Genomic DNA, 21,164 nt, shown 5'->3' with positions numbered 1-21,164 from the left:
TGAATATATACCCAAAGATATACTAGCAAGATCTGAAAATGTCCTTTTCTCAAAACAACAAAAAATATTTTTTTCAAAAGTTTTTGCTTTTCTTAAATACTTGTCTTTTTTTCTTATCCCCAGAAAAACATGTCAGTAACTACTAACCCATTGAATATTTTGATCAACATCTATCTTCGAGTGTCTTTCTTGCTATTTATACCTAATGTCTAGACTAACTTTAGAACAGACTTAGCTAATTTTTTTAAGGCCACTTAATATCCCCTGAGAGCAGAGGTCACCAGATGGAGCGAGCACTATTAGATGTAATTTAGCAGCCTTTTCTCCCTTACCTTTAGATTTCTTTGAGAGCTCAAGCCGAATGTTATAATAATTCTACTAATTTTCACTGGTTGGGAAAACAAGGTAACATAACCTAAGTTATTTACTCAGCCTTCTGAGAAATTATTAGCAAAACCCAGATTAGGGTGAAGACATTCTCCACTCTGAACTTTCACCACGTTTACCCACTCCGTGATCTGGGTTGTGTTTTCCACTTTGTCTGTGCACAGTTGTGGGTAATTAGCATTGAGCCAGGCAGACCAGATTCCTGAGCTGCTGGAATGTACACCTTAGTAAGTGTCACCCCAAGATGTTGCGCTTGGACTGTCCTTTACCCAGCAGCTTGAGCTACTTTGCACAGATAGGATCAGACCATTTCTGCAGGATACCGTAAGCACAGATGATTATATTTGTGGATGACAGATGAAGCCTGATCGATTAATTCATATTGAAAATATTTACATGTATTTGTTTCTTCCAGGCATGGTGGTATGTGCTTGGGGGAAAAAAAATACAGGTTGAATAGATCCTGCCCACAGGAAACTCAGAGTCCATCATTAGTAAAAAATTAAATATAGCCATAAATAATTGCAACATGGTAAAATAATAATTTAAAGGAAAATTTGAGTGTGGTAGATGACAGCATGGTCACTTAGGTCATAGATGTCAGCTGTGTTAATGAGAGAATCAGTAAAAGCACTGAGAGGGAGAAACACTTGTTCTGAGTCTAAAGTTAAGAGTGAGTTTGGCCAGTTAGACCTGACCTGAAAGGGATGTGGCTCTTCTCGCCTCCACACCCACTTTCTCTGTGTCTTCCATTTTCTCTAAGTACCTGGGCTCCTTTTGCTACTTTTACTTTCCAGTTTTGATTGCTCCTTCAAGCCACAGGGCCTTTGCACATGCTTGTTCTTCTCCATGGATCTCTTAAGTCCTCTTTCACCTATTAAATCCTACCTATCCTTTAAGACTTCAGCTCAAGCCTTTTTTCTTTTTCTGAGTCACATCCCACTCAAATATCCCACATGGTAAATCATTAAGTATAATTTAACTAGAAAATATTTCAACTGAACACACTGAAATGCAAGTTTACGTCAATTTGAAGCCCTGATGTAAACACAAAGTCCTTTTTAACATCCATTCCCATTCTCACCTCAGTGATGCTGGACCCTCCCCCGCCCCCCCACCATCTGCACTAATCAGATTTTCCTTGAAAAAAGAGCTGCTACATGGTAAAACACAGGCAGATCAAAGTTTCATCAGAACCCTGGAATTGCTTTCAAATTATATAATTTATGTACAGAAAATAGTCATATCTTCTGGAAAAAGTTATAGAGCCAGCTGCCTTCTGCCAGAAAGAGCGGGCAGCTAAATCAGCATAGGTTCTGTTTCTCATTTGTGTAGCACTTGTTTTTCAAGGTGAGACAAACAGGAATTATATGTCATTTTTTTAAAAAAGCCTAAAAACATCTAAGACCACTTTTCAGTCATCCTTAAAGTGGCAATGGTTAATATTCAATAAAACTACACATCTGGATTTTAGTTTTGCTCACATTAACTGTGTAATTGTCATTTTCTCATCTGTGAAGTAAAAAATTGTACAACATGCAATAATGAGACTATGGATTTTAGAACAGGGATCGAGTGTTTCCCCCACCAGTCAGGCTGTTACCCATACTATTTGTAGCCTCTGCTCCGTATATCAAAAAACCAGCAGATGTCTTCATAATTTCCTAGTCCCTAGATTAACATTCTAGACCCAAACATAGCAGAAGCTCTTTGAAGAGCAGTTTATGTGTGCATTTTTTTACTGGACTTCCAGTAATGTTCAAGTATTTTAAACAGGCAGAAGTGGGACTTGAAAGCTCAATGGCTTGCTCCAAGTCACATGACCCTAACAAGACAAAACTGTCTTTTCACTCCAAGAATTTTTCTGTCTCATGATAATCTACGAGGTTCTTCTAAACAAAATCCCAGAGACGAGGTTTTATCACATTGTCATTGTGATCATCCAGTATTTAAAGTTTTTTAATGCAGGGAGAAAGAAAATGTTTCTCTTGCCTAGGAAAGGCCTAGAATGTAATTAAGAAAGATCACACTGAAAAGATCATGAATTTATTTTCAACATAAATGCCCATGTCCGAGCTACTGTTAGAAAAGGATCCCTAACTGATAATATTCGGCAAAAGTGAGCTTTTTTTGCCATTGTTCGTGAAAATGAACTTACAAAACTTTTTTTTCATTTTCTTTATTTCTGCTGTAGGACTAGCCTAGCTGAACTTGCCTCATGTTATCTTTATGTCTATTTTATTTGTCAAGCTGATCTTAGGGCTTTTCATTGGTATAGGATAAAGCCCAAACATCTAATTTTGTAAATAAAAACAGATCACAAGCACCAGTAGAATGTTAGCATACATTTTGGTGCTTCGTTTGTTCATGATGTCTAAAAATATAACTGTCTCTGTGCAGAATTTTCCTGAATAATCTGTGTACATATACAGTATAATATGTATATGTATTATATATATATAATATATACATATATTTTTAGACACACACACACGCCACATATTTAGGAAATTAAATCAGACTTTGGTGCTCGGGAGTCTCCTTAACTCTGCTAGGATTCCAGCCTGAAAAACATGTTTTTCTTCTCTATGTCTCTATATTTATAGCCTATTTTCACACTAAAAGTATGGGAAAATATAGTGTCATAAATATTTGAAATTGTAACTTAATATTTCAACTACTTTTTGCACAGTTCTTTAATTTGGCTGAATTTCACAATTCTCTTATAAAGGAATTCTCCATGACCAGCCTCCCCATTTTGTATATAAGGACACATAGTCCAGGATATTAAATGATTAACCTGCTTTAAGGTTGCACTGCTCGTATTTTTAAAACCTAGAAACTAAAGCCAGAAGTTTTCCTACACCCGCATGATGTAATTCGCTAATTCATGCACAGTATTTAAATGGCAATATCCAGCTTGACTTTTAAATTTGTTATGCCTTTTTTTACACCATACACAAAAAGTATCTCAAAATGGATAAAAGACCTAAATATAAGATCAGAGGCCATAAAATTCCTAGAAGAAAATATAGAGAGAGAATTCCTGGACACTGTCCTTGGCAATAATCTTTTGGATATGGTGTCAATAGCTCAGGTTTCAAATAAATAAATGGAACTACATGAAGTTAAAAAATCTTCTGAACAGCGAAGGAAATAATTAACAAGAAAATGACAACTTATGGACTAGAAAAAATATTTGCAAACTGCATATCTGATAAGAGTTGAGTATCCCAAATTCATAAATAATTCTTAAAACAAGAGAGAAGCAAGCAATCCAGCTAAAACTTGGGCAAATTACTTGGGCAGGTATTGATCCTAAGAAGAAGTAAATATGGCAAACAGATTTATAAAAATTTGCTCAAATTCACTAATCTCCTCAGGAAATTCCAAATTAAAGCTACCATATTATACACCTGAAAAGATGGCTATTACCTTAAAAATAATAAACAGTTTAAAGCGTATAGAGAAAGGGAACCCTATTACGCTGTTAGTGGGAATGTAGATTAGTGTAGCTATTGTGGAAAGCAGCACTGAAACACCCATAGAAATTAAAAACAGAACGACCTCATAACCTAGCAATCCCTCTTCTGGGCATAGACCCAAGAAAAATGAACTCACCACTTGGTAAAGGTATCTGTTCACTCATGTTCACCACAACATTATTCATGATAGCCAAGATATGGAAACAATCAAAGTATATATCACAGGCAAATGGATAAAGAAATACGATACATATGTACAGGGGGAAACTAGTCAGACTTTAAAAGGTGGGGAGGTTGCCACTTGCCACCACGTGGATGAATCTGGAAGACATTTTGCTAAGTGAAGAAAGGCAGACACAGAAAGAGAAATGTTGCATGATTTTATTTGCATATTGAATCTTTTTTCAAAGAGAAACTATATGGAGATAGACAATAAAAATGTAATTAACCAGGAGCAAGGATGGGGAAAGAAAGTCAAAGCCTACAAAGTAACAGATATATAGGATGAGCAATTCCAGAGATCTAATGTACCTTATGTTAGTGTTAATATTGCTTAACATTAGCATTAACATTAGTTAATTTTCACAATAACATCAACATTAGTTATCATTTACTACAGTTAATCAAATTGTATCACTTGAGATATTTTTGCTTTTGCCAAATAAGTAAATTTTAGCTGCTCTTGTCGCAGCCAAAGCAACTATGTGACTGCTGCCTGCCTCCCAAGCACAAGGTCCCCGGTTCAATCCCCTGCACACACACACAAAAAAAAAATCTTAAAAGCAACTATGTGAGATGAATATTAGATACATTAATTTATTAAACTGTGATAATCTTATTTTATGTATGTCATAACATGTAAATATAAATTTACAAATTTTACTTTAAAATATAAATTCTATAGCAATGTTTTCAACTTTAAAAAATATAAAACTCCAACAATATTTGATATTAATGAAGTCATTTTCATTAGGCTATTGCCTGGTACACCCCTATTCACTGGAAGCAAGTGTGGGAAAAATTAGAGACCGACACTGAATTTAACAGAAGTTCAGTAGTATCACCTGCATTCCGAAGGCACATGTTTTTGTGGACAGCATCTTCAAACACAGTAAATAAAGAAAACCAGGATCGAACTAAAGAAGATGCCTCAAAATGTGACCAAAAACAAGTGCGACTTCTTAAGAGGTAAAGGATGTTTTGCTTTGTTTTGTTGTTTGTTCTATTGAGTCCTTTCCTCAATAACTGAGCATGCGGGAATGTCTGGGTGACAGATATGTAATGAATAAATAAATCTATAGTTTTAAAACAATGATTTTTTTATAAGGCTCATATGGAAAACAGAAACAAAGTGAGTGAGCAGTTACATACTTTTAAGCAATAAAAGCTGCTGGTCTTTGATAGGTAATATTGAAGTCCTATGGCCACTTCACTTTTCCCGAGCACCATAATTTGAGGCAAGGCTGCTAAGGAGAGGTTGGGAGCGGAGGCTGTCCCCCAGGTCTTAGTGAGTAAGTGAAGAGATGCATCCCCTAGGAATTTTATCCTAGATCAAGAGCTGGCTGTGGACAGAGGTGCTGAACTCATCTGCAGGCAAATTCTTCACGCTGTCTCAGTTTTAAAACACACTTTCACTTTAATCACACCTACCATACTAATGCCGCTACATAAAATGTCTTTGAGATTCAATTTGGAATTTTCTCTTACAGAGAAAAGGAAATGCCACCGAGCCTTTTCCCCGACCACAGTCCTTGGTGCAGCAGTCCCTGTGCACCTGCACATCCCTACTGTCCCCTGATTAGACCGTGTGACAGATGCATTTCTACTAGAAGCAGCTCCAGTAGACAGCCCCGGTCTCAGGCAAGCAGGGCTGATCCAGCCCCTGGTAAGTTGAAGGGGTACTGACTCCAGTGGGGAGAGTAAGCAGTGCGTGTGTGTGTGTGTGTGCGCGCGCTCGCGTGTGCTTGGTAAATAATTAATTAATTAATTAATTTTGACATAGTTTGTTATATAGCTCAGCCATTTCCAAGAATTCCTCCTGGCAGAGATGGCTAATCGGTGTCCGCAAGCCATTGTTCCCTTAGACATAAGTCTTGAGGTCCAGAGAAACTTAGACACATGGCCACCAAGAATAAAGGCTTTTACCTTGTGCTTGTGAGGCAGGCAGCAGCACCACTGAGCTAAATCCCTGATCCCCTGGGCCCTAGGCTCCTGTATAAAATGAAGACTGACTAAATAAATAAAAACAAAAAATCACAGGTAGTACAGGCATTTTAAAGACAATTAGATAAATTTGAATATAAAATGTACATTAGACATTGAGTTATTGTTCTTTTCATGGGTGTGTTATTAACGGTTCTATTGGTCGTTCTTGGGAAATTCATACAGAAATCTTAAAAATACTTACTAATAGTTTGGTGATGTAACCACAGATAGATAATGTAAATACTGATGATTGAATACGGGTGATAAGTATACAGATTTAGTTGCATTTTCATTAATTTATTTTTTGTATGTTTGAATTTTTATAAGAAAAAGTAAAATACATAAAACATTTTTGGTGGAATGAAGTTTGCACTGGAGCTATCTGAGCACAAAGGTAAGGTAGAGAGTGCAGCCAGAAGGCCTCACACCAAGGGCAGACAGGCTCTCCACAAAGCAGATGTGTTGCACTGTGTTGCGGGTACTGGGCTGTCCAGGACCTGCGTGCTTTCATCTTGCTGAGATTAGCTTGCAGACTGTGGACACTTTATCATTCTCCTTCTTCAACTTCGGCCAAATGGCAGAAAGTTTCCTCTTCCAGAACAGGAAAGGCTTAGTCTGCCTACAGTTGGATTAAACAGAAAATAGTAACTTGAAGGAAGACTGCAAAATGCTAAGAAGTTCTGTTCGTGTTCTGTTATCAAATAATGGTACAAAACTGAGAACTTTTATGCAGAGGATAATGATGTTACATCATGTATTTAAGGGTAACAATTTTTCTCTTGCTTTCTGAAAATTTAGATTATGCTGTTATATTTCCATAGGGCATTATTTTTAAAAGAACATACAACTAAGAAACCATTTATATCTCTTCTTGCCTACAGCTCAAATGTATGTAAGTTAGAACTCCTAATAACAAAATAATTAGGTGATATCATGGCCAGATCTTTTATTTCAAAACATTTCAACATTACAAGTGTCTCAAAAATCCTCTTTTGTGATAAAAGATTATAACCTCATTTATAGAATCATGTCGTTAATTACCCACTTCTTACACAATTTAAAATAACCTTTCAAGAAATCAGAATATCTCAGTTAAATTAACTAAGTGCTAAGTAGTGCACGCTTAAATTACTCAGGCTGTCATGGCCCACCACAAGTCAAACCCATATACATGCTATTACTGGTTGTCCTGAAGTTAAATTTCAAGAAATTATAGGCTCTTTAAATGGTTTTCATTTCTTTATGTTTTTATCCCTATAGCACTTTCTTCAAGAACAAGCTTTCAGAGTGTAATTCAAAACCTTTCATCCTCAGGCTAGTCAGTCTGGGAGGATATAAGTATTTAAAAGGCCTATTTCATGCCAATAAATTGCTCTGGAACATAAGAAGTGATGAGCTGCCTTCTCCCCATACCTAAGACACTGCCTACAGTGAAGAAAGTATCCTGGATCCCTATTTATGTTCCAGGTCCATAAATTACTCCTCAGAATGTTTAGCTGTGACATAGAATCCTGATCCATTAGATTCGGAAACCTGTTAGTGACCAAGAAAGTCCCTTGGGGAACCAAAAATGCTGTGCATTATTGTTAATCTTTCTTGTGGATCGTATTTTTAGATAGTGTTCTATCTTCTAGATAGTGTTTCTTTGTAGTCAGATAATGGCAATTTAACTTGATAATTCTGAGTTGGCAGAGAAAAAGAAAATAATAGGATTAAGGAAGGTTTTTCTATTTTTTTTTTCCAGAATATCTCATTGTGGTCTAACTTAGAATATTATTTTGCTTTCTGGTCTTTTATTTTACACACATAACATCTCATCACTAGACTAGCAGTAATTTGTACTTGGAATCATTCAATTCAGCACTCTTTCAGTTTGATATACCAATTTCATATGTGAAAATTGTATCTGTCCAATCCCTGCTGAATAAGTACATTCAGCGCTCCAAATCTATAAGTCTGATAACTGCAGTTTTGACCAACATTGGATTAAAATTATTCCGGGGATAAGTATATCTCTACTGAACATGTGCAGACATCTTTTTCTTGCATTTCCTTAATGTAATATAGCAATTATCTACATAGCGTTTACCTGGTGTAGGTATTTCATAAGTCATCTAGAGGTCATTTAATATACAAAAGCGTGCCTATGGGCTCTATGCAAAAATTACAACATTTTGCAAAAGGGCCTTAAGCATCCATGTGTGTGGCAGGACTAGAACCCATCCCCTAGGGATACTGAGGGACCACGTACAGGAGGATGAGGAAGGCCACCATATTTGTCACCTCACCTACCAGGGTGGAGGTAACTGAGTAGGCCTGATTCCCATAGCTCCCTCCTCTAGCTACCATGTCATTACGGCGGGTGTAAGTATGGAAAGCATTTTATACACTGTTTGAATTTTTCTCCAAACCTTTGTGTTAAAGTACTTCCCTTTCAGGCAGATAATTTTTCTCAAAACCTTCATTAACTATGTCTTAAAAAATAATTTTCTTTTTAAAATGATTCACTGAAAACTTGAGCTTAGTAATATTTAAATAATAGTTTTTACGCTACTTGGTTCAAGTCTCCATTAAATACTGCCCTTACACCCTAGCTTCCTTCTTCAGTGAAAGAAATGTCTTATATTGGTAGCTTACTCTAGGATTTGTTTTAATGTGAGAATCAGTGCTTACAACTTTGCACCTTCGAACTCTACACCCTTCCTTTTGTAATGCCCCCCCTCTTTTTCAGAGACCAAGAAAGAGAAAGAAATGTAAACTACAAAAGAAACAGGCAATCCAATCAACCTTTAAAAGTAAGTGACAATGTTGAAAATTTTCTTTCTCTGCACAAAAATATTGACAATTTTCAAAAATGTCTTTAAAAGTCATCAGAACATGCGTTGCTCTTTTATAGTCACTGATTTTCTGTCAAATATGTATGTTGCTTTGGAGGCTTTGTATTCCTCTTGAATGATAAACTTTCTAAGAATAGGAAGTAAGGAAATGTTACATCACTACATTTGGCCTCAGATCTTCCTCCTGTGCTTGTTGGATAAATAATGAGCCATTGAAATCTGGTTGCTTCTAATAGTCACAAAACAACTCTTGCAACTAACTATACCAATGCATTTTAATTCCTATAAACAACGGGTTATCACTCGTATAACCGAAATTACTCCAGTTAAAGAAACTGCAGGTGCTCTGTTGGTATAGATATATGGATATAGATACCATTCATTTGTATTACTATATGTTTGTAGTAAACATGTTTGCATTCCTCTTGGGGAACTGGTACAAGGGCATAATAACACTCAGTTCTTCTGTTTGTTTAATCCCATTTCCCTGCCTTCCCAATCTGCTCCATCCATCTCTTGTTCTTTTTATCTTCTTTTTTGGTTCATGTTTATAACACATAATGTTTACGTTCCCTGTGTGGAGTTAATACATATACATAACACTTCTTCGTTTCATTTTCTAATCCCGTCTCTCCTTGTTCTCTCCCTTTCCTCTGTCTTTTCACCCCTTTCTCTTTTTAGAAAGATCTACCTCCTTACTTCCTTCATCTATCTTTCATGTTGCTTTTTTATTTATATTTGGGTTTCTCATGTAAGAAAAAGCAATTTCTATTCAAGCTTGTATGCCTGACATCTCACTTAACGTTATGGTCTCAAGGGGTTCCTACAAATGACTCAAGTTTATCTTTCTTTAAGAGTAGTACTTCATTGTATGCAAAAACCACATTTTCTTTATCCATTCATCTGTTGATGGGAATATTGTCTGCTCCCAACATTTAGCTATTATGAGTTATGCTGCTATAAACAAGGGTGTGTATGTACCACTGTAATATGATGTGTTTAACTCTTTGGTGAAGACACCTAGAATAGTAAAAACAATCCTGAGTGAAAAGAGCAAAGCAAGAAGCATCCAATCCCACACTACAAGTTATATTACAAAGCTACAGTGATAAAAACAGCACTATAGTGAACAAAAACAGATGTGAGAAAAAGTGGAACCAAATACAGGACGCAGAAACAACCACAAGCACATTCAACTATTGCATTTTTGACAAAGGGGCCAAAAATATACACTGGGGGAGAGACAATTTCTTTAATAAATGGTGCTGGGGAAACTGACTATCCCAATGCAGAAGACTGAACACAGACCCGTGTCTCTCATCACGTAGTAAACTAACATCAAAATGGATCAGGGAACTAAATGAAACAATTAACTTGCTGGATGATGAAATAGGTAAAACTTGCAGTCATGGACATAAACAAGGACTTTCTGAATGATGCCCTGGTTGCACAGCAATAGTACCAAGAATCAACACATGGGATCAGATCAAATTTAAAGGCTTTTGCATAGCAAAAGAAACAATCAACAGAGTAAAAAAGATGACCTACAAAAACGGAGGGAAATTACTAGCTATTTCTTAGACAGACTGATATCTAGATATAAAGAACTTTTTAAAAAAATAGACCACCCACAATTTAAAAAACCCAATCAAAAAATAGGCAACTGAACTGGATAGTTCACAGAAGTACAAATGGCCAATAAATATACGAAGAAATGCTCAATATCACTAGGCATTAGAGAAATACAAATTAGAGCAACACTGAGATTCCACCTTACCCCAGAAAGAACGGCCATCATCAAGAAATCAAATAATAACAAATGCTGGGGAGCATGGAGAAATGAGAACTCTTCTACACTATTGGCGGGAATGTAAACTGTTGCAGAAGGAATTGGTAAGCGACGCATACAGAGAAGCAGAATGGAAGTAAAATAATAAAAAGTTTATTTGGTCGACAAAAGGTCAATCACTGGCCCTGCCTTTTGGGGGGATCGAACTTAGGTCCCTGCACTTGCAAGGCAGGCGGCTAAATCCCCAGCTCTGGCACTGCCTTTTTCAGTCATTTACCAATTCCTTCCACAACAAAACTGGTACAACCATTTGGAAATCAGTACGGAGATTCCTCAAAAAACTAGAACTAGAGATTCCGTTTGACTGTGTCATTCCCTTCCGAGAGCGTCCCAAAAGCCTTGTAGATATATATTTTAAAAGATTGATGGGCAATTAAGAACTCTGCCCACTACTATTCCGTTGCCAAATGACCTTGAATTATTTAACCTTGTGTTGTTTTCCATGGGCCTGATCTCGTGTTTTTCACGTCAATAGTAACATCTAAGCAGTTGAGGATGATCCCAACAAAAGCAGTCTTCTGTTTCTTAGGTGATCGTGTCCAAGCCTTCCCCTAAAATTGATGACACAAGTTCCTTGTGGGCAGTCTCTGTCTAGTTCACATCTGTGGCTGATCTCTTTGTATGTTTTCCCACCCTTTTTATGGACGGTGTTTTTGAATCATTCCTTGATCTCAGATTCAAACTACTCCCACCCATTCTAACTTTTTAGTATTCTGGACACATGACTTAAATTTTCTCTTCACACAGCCTGATGTCCTCTCATATCCTTCTGGATACCCTCATATGTGGGTAAAAATAATAACAATTTGAAAAAATGTCTTTAAAAGCCATCAGAGCGTGGACTGTTCGTATATACACATCCTGTAGTCACCAATGTTGAGAAGGCCTTGCAGGTTTTCTCTGATTGCTCAGCTGCCCACTTGCTTTCAGCTTGTCTCTCCCCAGATGTTCTCTAATCATCACCACCTGCTTTTCTGAAAAATTACTACTGCTATGGTTTAGATCCTGACTGTCCCCTAAAGCCCCGTGTGTTTGGAAGGTGACTGTGTCCTGGGGGAACAACAGCTAAAATGTGTCCTGTACAAGCCCACAGGAAGTGGGCTCTGATCAAAGGAGGTTAAGGCCCTGGGGGCTCACCTTGGAAGGGTGCATCTCCCTCCTCCCCTCCTTCCCTCTTTCTCTTTGCTTCCTGAGCACCATGAAGTGAGCAGCTTTTCCTCCACTGTGCTTCCGTGCCGTGCTCTTTCTGCCTTAGAACAATCCAACCATTGGCTGTAACCATGGATCAAAATACACCTCTCTTCCTCTGAGTTGTGGATTTTGGCTATTTTGTCCCGTTGATAAGAAAGTGATTAAGATGCCTACTCTTTTATAAGCCTGTTCTCCTCATTCCCAAACTTCCAACATTCTAAAAATGTGATGGTCACAACCTCCCTATTCAAAGTTTTCTTCTCTGATGCTTCTTGTAGGACATTGGGACTGTAAAGATGTATTCCAGTCATTTCAGTTTCCAGCTAAAGAGGCAGGCTCCTAAAATTCAACCAGTGATTAGCCACAGAGTCAAAACTTAATTGCCCAAGTTGCTTTAATTGCAGTGATCTGGAGAACCTAGCTTTGCTCCCACCGATAAAATTCCTGTCACCAGACAGAATTCCACCAGTACAGGGATCCACTCCCTCTAGGTGCCATAACCTTCAGTAGTGTGTGGTTGAAGTCAGAGCGTGGCATCTGAAATCTGCAAAACATTATCATGCAGCACATCTGCAATCCAATTACCCTTCACTCTCATAACTATAAGCAAATCCTACTGCATCCTGAACTTGCACATGACTGGGAAAGGGGACATATTTTTACAAAGAAAGATTTATTTCTGTTGAAAAGAAAGCGTTCTGAATCATCTTATTGGATATTAAATAGCATCGTTTTGACTAAAGTTTTAGCCATTTTTTTAATATTCCTCAGTTGTTATTTTGCTTTACTGCCATAGTTACAGGCTTGCCGTTGACCCTCTTTGTGGCCGAATCTGTAGTAGCTTTGAATTTTTTAGTCCACTCTGTTTTGAAGAGTTCTAGGCCTCCTTAGATCTTACATCTGCCTTACATCTTAGCCTTACATCTGCCTTCTCAGAACCTCCACTCACCTGGTGCCATCTTTAGGACTGACCAGCACTGTGTCCTTAGAACATTTCCAAAGCCTTCACCAGGAGCTTTCCATCAGGGAGGAACTTATCGTCTACATTCAGCTCCTGAGCCTGGCGTGTCTGTTCAGAGACGATGCCATGGCTGCTTCATCTCTTACTGGGACTCATGAGCACTCCTCGGTGACTCGTAACACTAGACATTTGTACAGCATTTCGTGGCTTTTACATTATCTCATTTGCGCCTATGAGTGAGTCAGCGCTGACCTTATCTCCATTTTATGGATGAAGAAACTTTAGCTCAGACAGATTAAGTAACTTAGCTAAAGTCCCTTAGACAGTAATGCATGGCAGAGTTTAGAATCTCAGCGCAATGCCAATACTCTTCCCACTACTCTGCCAAGTAAGTTTAAAGATTGTCTTTGTCTTATTGCCCCACCTCCAACTTGTCTGACAGGGGAAGAAAAAAAAAGTGGGACTAGAAGAAATATTTTCATCACAAAAGGACTTGGCTACTTTGAGAATCTTAAATCTGTTCCATAATGCAAAAAAAAAGATTCAGGTCTCACTTCCACATTTGCTAATTTAGCAGAATGTCGATTATTGAGACAAATGTAAGCAAATCAAAATTCAATCTCAGAGGATCTTAGGGGTCTTTGCTTTGCTAATCATATTTCTATGCAGCAACTGATTACAAGCAGGAGTGCATTCAGAGTCATGGCTCTCAAGATGCTTTCTTTACTTAATGTTTTGCTAAGAATGTGTGGGAGTTCTATTCTGTGACTAATGGGCAGAGTGCGCGTGGGTGCTGTCACAGAGTGCTATAGAAACAGAACTTTCCACAAGTCAGAGAACACTGGAAAGACCAGGGAATTTTCCTATGTGATTCTCACCTGCCAGGAGCTGACAGACCCACTGGGGGAAACACTGAGGATTCTGGGATAAAGAATAAAAAGAAAAGAGGGAGTCAAACTGGTTCTGGTTATACATCAACATCCCTGTCCTCAACAGATGTGCTTGCACAGAATCTATAGAGAGCACCCAACATTGCTAACACGGGATATTAGATTTATAACCACTAAAAGTTATTATAACGTACATAGGAGGCCCTGCTAATGAAGTTCTGATGATGAAGTTCTTCCATGAATGGAGCCATAGCTCACACCTTTACTGCTCTGAGTGCTCCACATTGCACCTCTGGACATGTGTGTCCTTGTAGTGCTCCCACGACCCTTCTTTGGGACCTAGATAAGAATTTTCCACAACACTTTCTCCTTGGCCCAGTTTTTATGAGTGAGGAATCAGGATTTAACACCCCAGAAATATTTAATAATCTCCACTGTTAAACCTTGCTAAAGGAATTTCTGGAAAATCTAATAGTTATATTTCCAATATCAGAGTTTTCTTCCTATACTTTGTAGTAATTCTTTCAATGTGTGCTAATAACGTCTTCCTTGTCTCAGCCCCAAAGTGATATATTCATTTCCAAAATTCTTCAGTCAATTGAAATTTCATCAATATTTTGTTGTCCACAACTATCTATCTTCCTTCAAAGTTCGGTACCTACCCTTTTCTCGTCTTCCTGGGTTCACCCTTACTGTGTCATATTTTGGTTGCATGGGAAGAATAAAGATACTTGTATTTTTGGCTTCATATCATGCAGGTGAAATAAATTCCATAGTCTAAAGCAAAGTAAATGCTCGAGCAAATGTTTCCAGTTCTATTTCCATAGAAGAGGCATAGAACACAAATATCTCAGGCTGTAAGGCCTCCTGCTAAGACATCTACACAGGCCTCAGGCCCTTTGAATACAGGGAAAGAAAGTTTTCATTTTTTTTAATACATTTTAAGAGTGTTACCTAGTTTCTCTAAGTCTAGGGTACACCTTAGATATTTAAAGGAAAAGCTAACTCAGTGCCAAAAAAAAGAAAAGAAAAGTATGAAAATTGGAAAAATATGGGAACAAAGTCTTTTTAAATAGGGAGGGGTGGAGGGGGTGAAGGGAGAGCAGGGGAGTGGGGAAAAAATAAGAACCAAGATACATCATGTAAAGGTATAAGATCCTAATGATGAATATAACCGTATTGTATACCTAAAATGTATACCTAAAATAAACTTAATGATAAAAAAATATGTGAGCATAGATCAATAATGGCTCAGAACCATTTTGGTCTTCATATCCAAAACTAGAAATAAACAGTATTCATGACCACCTAATGAAATAGCTAAGCTTCCTGGGAATCAGAAAGCCCTTTGTAGCACAAATCACTCCTAAAACTGTTATCTAAATAGTGCACATGTTACATAATTGAGTTAGTTGAAAAAATAAGTCAGCCTTTCAATTTGGCAAAAGTTGAGATAACTCATAAAGAATTTCCTACCCGTTATGATTGACCTATATTTACATGTATATACAAAATCTACTACTTCCAAGTCATAATTTAAAATTAAGGTGAATAAAATGACTCAGCTTCTCAACTTCACGTGTCCATAACAACTGTGGCATATTTTCCACCTGAATGACATTTCACCATGCATAGACATTTAATTCGCTGCTGCTACTGCTGCTGCTGTTCTTGTTGTTGTTGACAAGATCTGTCTTAAGATCCAAGTCTAGAGAACATGGGATGCCTGGAGGTAATCAACAGCAAGTAAAACAATGGTTTCTTTTGGAAAATATATTTTTTGTGACTTTATTATAACTATTTCTTAAAGAATATGATAGGCTTAGTGGACAAGTGGAAGTGTTTGTTTTCTAAACAGTTGAAAAGATTAACCAATTTTGCTCACATGCAACTCCTCATGAGATTGCAGTCTTTTATGCCCTGTCCAACTATCACCTCTTGTTATTTCTACAGGTGCATTTTCTGAAATATATGTGTTAATTATTATGAATCTTGTGTTCAGTTTGATTCTCTGCATTTGAAATCAGTTAACTCAGTACAAGTTACAAGTACGAGTAATTTTGAAGTATAGCTTTTAACTCAGCTTCCTAAAGCAGGAAGCAATGGATGAAACTAATGTGGACCAACTAGTTGACCTGCGTACATTTATTTTAAATTCGCCAAAATAGTCTCAACTTCCAATTTACAATACTATGTACAAAATTCTTCAGGTAGGAAATGCTAAAGGAACAAAAATATTTTAATTTAAAAAATGTGATAGAAGCTGGGAATGGTAGCACTGTGTTTGTAATCCCAGTATTCTGGAAAGCTGGGGCAGGAGGATCTCAAGTTTAAGCCCAACCTGGGAAATTGAGCAAGACCCTCTGTCAAAATAATAAATAGAAAAAACCTAGGGATACAACATAGTGTGAAGACCCTGGCTTCAATTCCCAACACCACCACCACAAAAACAAAGCAAAACAAAACAAAACAAAAAAGAGAACATAACCCCAAAAATGGTTTTTAAAAACTTTAATAAAATCTGATTAGTATTTCCAAGATAGAAAAATAAGTCATATTCTAGTCTAAAGCATCAAAGAAGACATCCATCTCTGGACAAGATAATTTCTCAATTACATGTTGGGATTAGAATTTAAAAAGGTTGACATAACTGACATAGCAGCAATGTGATGATGCAGAATAAATGTTTTCTATTGCTAGACTATACATGCCACATTATTTATTCTTCGGACATTCCAGGGTAGGCTCATACATTTTCAGAAACTGCCAGTCTCACTTTATGCCATCTAGTACATTAAGTTTTATCTTTAAATCACTTGTTGGCTAACTTGTGAAAGCTGTTTTGTCTTTTCCATGGTAACTATAGAAACCAAGTAGTCATGATGTTTCAAGGAGACTAGGAGGGAATCTAAGAATGTACAATAAAAGTTAACTTATTTCATAGCTTATAATTTCTTCCAGCTGTCTCCATTTGTGTGATTATCATGTTCATGTTGGAAATATAAACATGCAACCCAAAGAGCTCTGATGATGGCCAGTGAGCGGTCTCACCCCTAACAGACTTCCCTCCCAACTTCTTTCCCCTCCGAGATTTGTAAAACAAAAACATGAAACAAGTGGTATATAAGGTTCAGGTGTTTCCAATTATTTTCCTCCTCTGAGCAGACGTTTCCTACATCCAAAACTTACGTAAGTTCAAATGGTTTCCCTTATATTTGAGGAGTGTGTTTCAGGAAAATCTCATGTGCGTATCTTTGACTCCTTAGTGCTTCATCAATAAAATATCTCCTCGGAGCTCTTTACATAATTATGTCATCCATAGTGGTAAAAAATATGGCACGTGTAAGTATTGCTTACTTTTGTGAAGTGTTCTCTCAGAAAGTGTATGACTTTTTGTCCTTGCAAGAAGGAGAGAAGTGAATATTCAGGACTGAGATTCATAGCTGATTCCTTGTTAGTTACATTGCAACAGAGCATTCCAGACAATGCCTCAGCTATCTTCCTGTCAAGGACTGTCAGTCTTTCTAGAATGACCTAAGTAGGGGAAGACAGGCTCACTTCTGCTGGTATACATCCTTAAGCTACCTACATGTCCATACACAGGGAAAGACTATTAAGGGATTATAAAGAATGCATATTTGAGGATTTCTTTTCCTAAGTTTCTACAAATGCAAGTTACAAGATTAAATTTTAAGTTCCAGAAGTCATAGACTGCAGGCTGTAGTCAAAATGAATAACTTGACCATGAGAATGAAATGGGGGTCATGAATGAAGCCCAGACTTTTAAAGTCTTTTTTAATCAATAATTCACCAAATGTGTTCACTTCACGAAAATTACCATGTATTTGTGACTTGTTCCTTTTTTGTATGTATAAGTCACACTTCAATAAAAAGGAATTGAGGATGCTTGATTTACAAAATAAAGGCTGCATCTTATAGTGCTAGAAATGTGCCACTTTACCATTGCCTTCTGCAAGTTACCTACAGTATTCTGTCTATAAATATCTTACAGAAACTGTGAGGATTTTTTCATTAACATTTGAATAATCATTGTTGAGTAATAATTTCCAGAAACAAATTCATCTACAAATGTAGAAACTAAATGAATTACAATGAAAAAATGCAAAACTGTACCTTCTGCTTAATAACCCCTGATAGATCAACATTTAAGCCCCGATCCATATTCATACACTGATTTTTTCAGAAAATAAAGAAAGAAATTAGGAAAGGGTAAACACTGTTTATGCTGATAAGTGTGCCTGGGTAATTGCCAGAGAGCTTTGAAGAGGAATCCAAATATTCACACTATCCAGGCTAAGGTTCCTTTATGGGTAAATTCCTCCTACTCTTGGCATTTTGTGCAAGTCCAAGTGCAGGAAACATTATTTAACCATCTGAGAAAGTTTTAAATTTGTAGTAACCAAATGACTGATGGAGATATTAGTCAAAAAGTGCAAAGTTTCAGTTAAGCAGGATGCAGAAGTTCCAGAGACCTAATGAACAGTATAATGAAAATAGTTACTAATGTATTGTATACTTGAAAACTACAGAGAGAATAGATCTTAAATGTTTTCATCACAAAAAAGAATCATGTGAAGTGATGGATATATATATTAACTTGATTTAGTCATTTTATAATGAATATATACCTCAGAATAACATGAACATCATAAATATAGATGATTGTAAATGGTCAATTAGACCTAAATAAATCTTGGAGGAGAAAAACCAATAAAAGTTTGTACTTAGACCAAATAAATGGTTATCACTTGATTACTTATGTTTATAAAAGTGCTGACATGAAATATATCTATGTAGATAATGTATTTGAATGTTTTCTGTTACTATAACAAAATACCTAAGTCAGGCTAACTTTCTAAGGAAAACAGGTTTACTTAGCTCATGGTTTAGGGACTGAAGATCTAAGATTGGGTCACCCCTTTGGTCCAGGATCCCATGAAGGCTTCATGGCAAATGGCATCACAGTGGCATAGGCATGTGAGAGGGAGAGATCACATTTCATGATAGGAAACCAAAAAGTAACTCAGGGATCAGGAACCCAGGATCTTTGCACTAAGCTAAATCCCCAGTGTGGTGTTGGTGTTGGTGGTGTTGTTGTTGTTTAATTTTGAGACAGTTCTCATTAAATCCCTGTTTCCCAAACTGGGCTTTAGCTTATGATCTTTTCATTTCAATCCCATAGGTTCTGGGATGCAGGTGTGCTCCACCATATCTAGCTAGTCAGGTGCACTCTAACAACAGCACCTTCTGTGAGAACTGGCTTAATTGTTTCCAAGAGCAGGGCCCCTAATGACCAGTAGACCTATTTCTTAAAGGTCCAGAACACCTCTCAATATTATCATGCTAAGGACTAAGAGTCCAGCCCTTGAGAAATACACACTATCCACATCCAAAACATAACAGATAAAGTTGCAACATATTCATATTTTTTGGAGAAAAACTAATAAAAATAGAATTTTGTTTTATATTTCAAGTTTTACTATCCTAAATTTACCTTTCTTAGGCTGAAGATAGCTTCAATATGTTGAATGTCATGAGATTATCAGCCTTTATGGTGTAAAACTTTTGGAATTGTTCAAAAAAACATTATTATATTAATTATTTTGTTGTGATCCTAATAATAGGGGGAAAATAAACACAGTTACAGTCAGGGTCTCAATACCCCACTATCATAAGTAGACAGATCGACTAGACAAAAAAATCAAAGAAATATCAGAGTTGAATAAAACCTTTGAACATTGTAGAGTATTCCATCCAACAATAACAGTACACATTCTTCTCAAGAGCACATGGAACTTTCTCCAAAATAGACTCCATACTAGTCAATAAAGCAATCTAAAGTAAATGTAAAAGAAATGAAATTATACCATGCATATTATCAGATCATAGTGCAATGAAACTAGAAATTGATCACAAAAGAAAACACAGAAATTATACAAATACATGGAAACTAAACAATGCACTCCTAAATAATAAGTTACAGGGGCTGGTGATTTAGCTCAGTGGCACCATGCCTACCTTGAAAGTGCAAGGTCCTGAGTTCAATCCCTGGAACCAAAGAAAAAAAATAAAAATAAACAATAAGTTATAAAATAAATCAAAAAAGAGGTAAGAAAATTTTTAGAAGTAAACAATGCCACTACAACATATCAGAACTTATGGGACACAAGGAAAGTGTCCTAAAAGGGAAGTTTATAACCTGAATGCTCACACCATAAAAACAGAGTAAACAGTTAAACAATAAAAAGAAAATATATATATATATATATATGACACAAAAAATCAAATCATCATTATTTGCAGATGACATGATACTCTATAGAGACCCAAAAATATCCACCAAAATTCTTAAGAATTAATAACCAAATTTAGTAATGTAGCAGGATACAAAAATCAACAAATAAAAATCAATAGCATTTCTATACACTAATGAGCCCACTGAGAAACAATTCAGGGAAAAAATACCATTCACAATAGCACAATAAAAATTAAATGCTTAAAAATTAACCTAACTAAAAAAGTGAATAATCTCTACCACAAAAACTACAGCTCGCTATAAAAAGGAAATAAAAAGGACATCAGAGAATGGAACTGCCTGAATAGTCAGAATCAGTGTAGTCAAAAATGACCATACTTGCAAAATTCATGTACAAATTTAGCACGATCCCAATCAAAACACCAAAAGTATTTTTCACAGTACTAAAGAAAATAATTCTAAAATTCACATGGAATCAGAAGAGACCCAGAATGACAAAAGTAATCTGGGTTAACAAGAACAAAGCAGGAGGCATCTAGAGGCATAATATCTAGGATACATAACTCAAAAAACTAGACCCCCCCAAAAAATAAAAGACCCAATCAAAAAATAAGCAATGGAAATGAGTAGACACTTCTCACAAGAAGTATAAATGACTAACAAACACATGAAGAAATGTCAGCATCACTGGCCGTTAGAGAAATGCTGATTAATACAACACTGAGATTCCATCTCACTCCAGAAACAATAGCTATCATTGTGGAATCGACCAATAACAAATGCTGGCCATACTGTGGGTTAAAAGGAACTGCTGTTGTTTTGGTGGGAATGTAAATTGGTACAACCACTGTGGAAAAGGTATGGAGATTCCTCAAAAAAACTAAAGCTAGAGATTCCATTTGACCCACCTATTCCCTTCTAGGTATCTTCCCAAAAAGGTTATAGTCATTGTACCACAATGATAAATGCATACCCATGTTTGCAGAAGCACAGTCTAGAGTAGCAAAATCTTGGAAACAGCCCATATGTTCATCAACATATGAATAGATAAAATGTGGAATATATATATATATATATATATA

The 21,164-nt window shown here is 36.5% G+C and overlaps 1 protein-coding gene across 1 annotated transcript in view; it reads left to right on the top strand.

The window, feature by feature from the left end:
• Lmntd1 (lamin tail domain containing 1) overlaps positions 1-21,164 on the top strand; it is a 384,388-nt gene that overhangs the window by 360,775 nt on the left and 2,449 nt on the right. The window contains exons 10-12 of the mRNA XM_033766294.1: positions 4,846-5,060; positions 5,582-5,757; positions 8,809-8,872. Of these exons, the coding sequence (XP_033622185.1) occupies positions 4,846-5,060; positions 5,582-5,757; positions 8,809-8,834 (417 nt within the window). The 3' untranslated portion in view covers positions 8,835-8,872. The remainder of the gene's footprint in view (positions 1-4,845; positions 5,061-5,581; positions 5,758-8,808; positions 8,873-21,164) is intronic.

This window comes from Fukomys damarensis, unplaced genomic scaffold (genome assembly GCF_012274545.1).
Source record: "Fukomys damarensis isolate Sample0158 unplaced genomic scaffold, DMR_v1.0_HiC HiC_scaffold_19, whole genome shotgun sequence".
In the NCBI taxonomy this organism is placed as follows: Eukaryota; Metazoa; Chordata; class Mammalia; order Rodentia; family Bathyergidae; genus Fukomys; species Fukomys damarensis.
The sequence above is the reverse complement of the archived record's forward strand: the minus strand, read 5'-3'. Positions and strand labels throughout refer to the sequence as shown.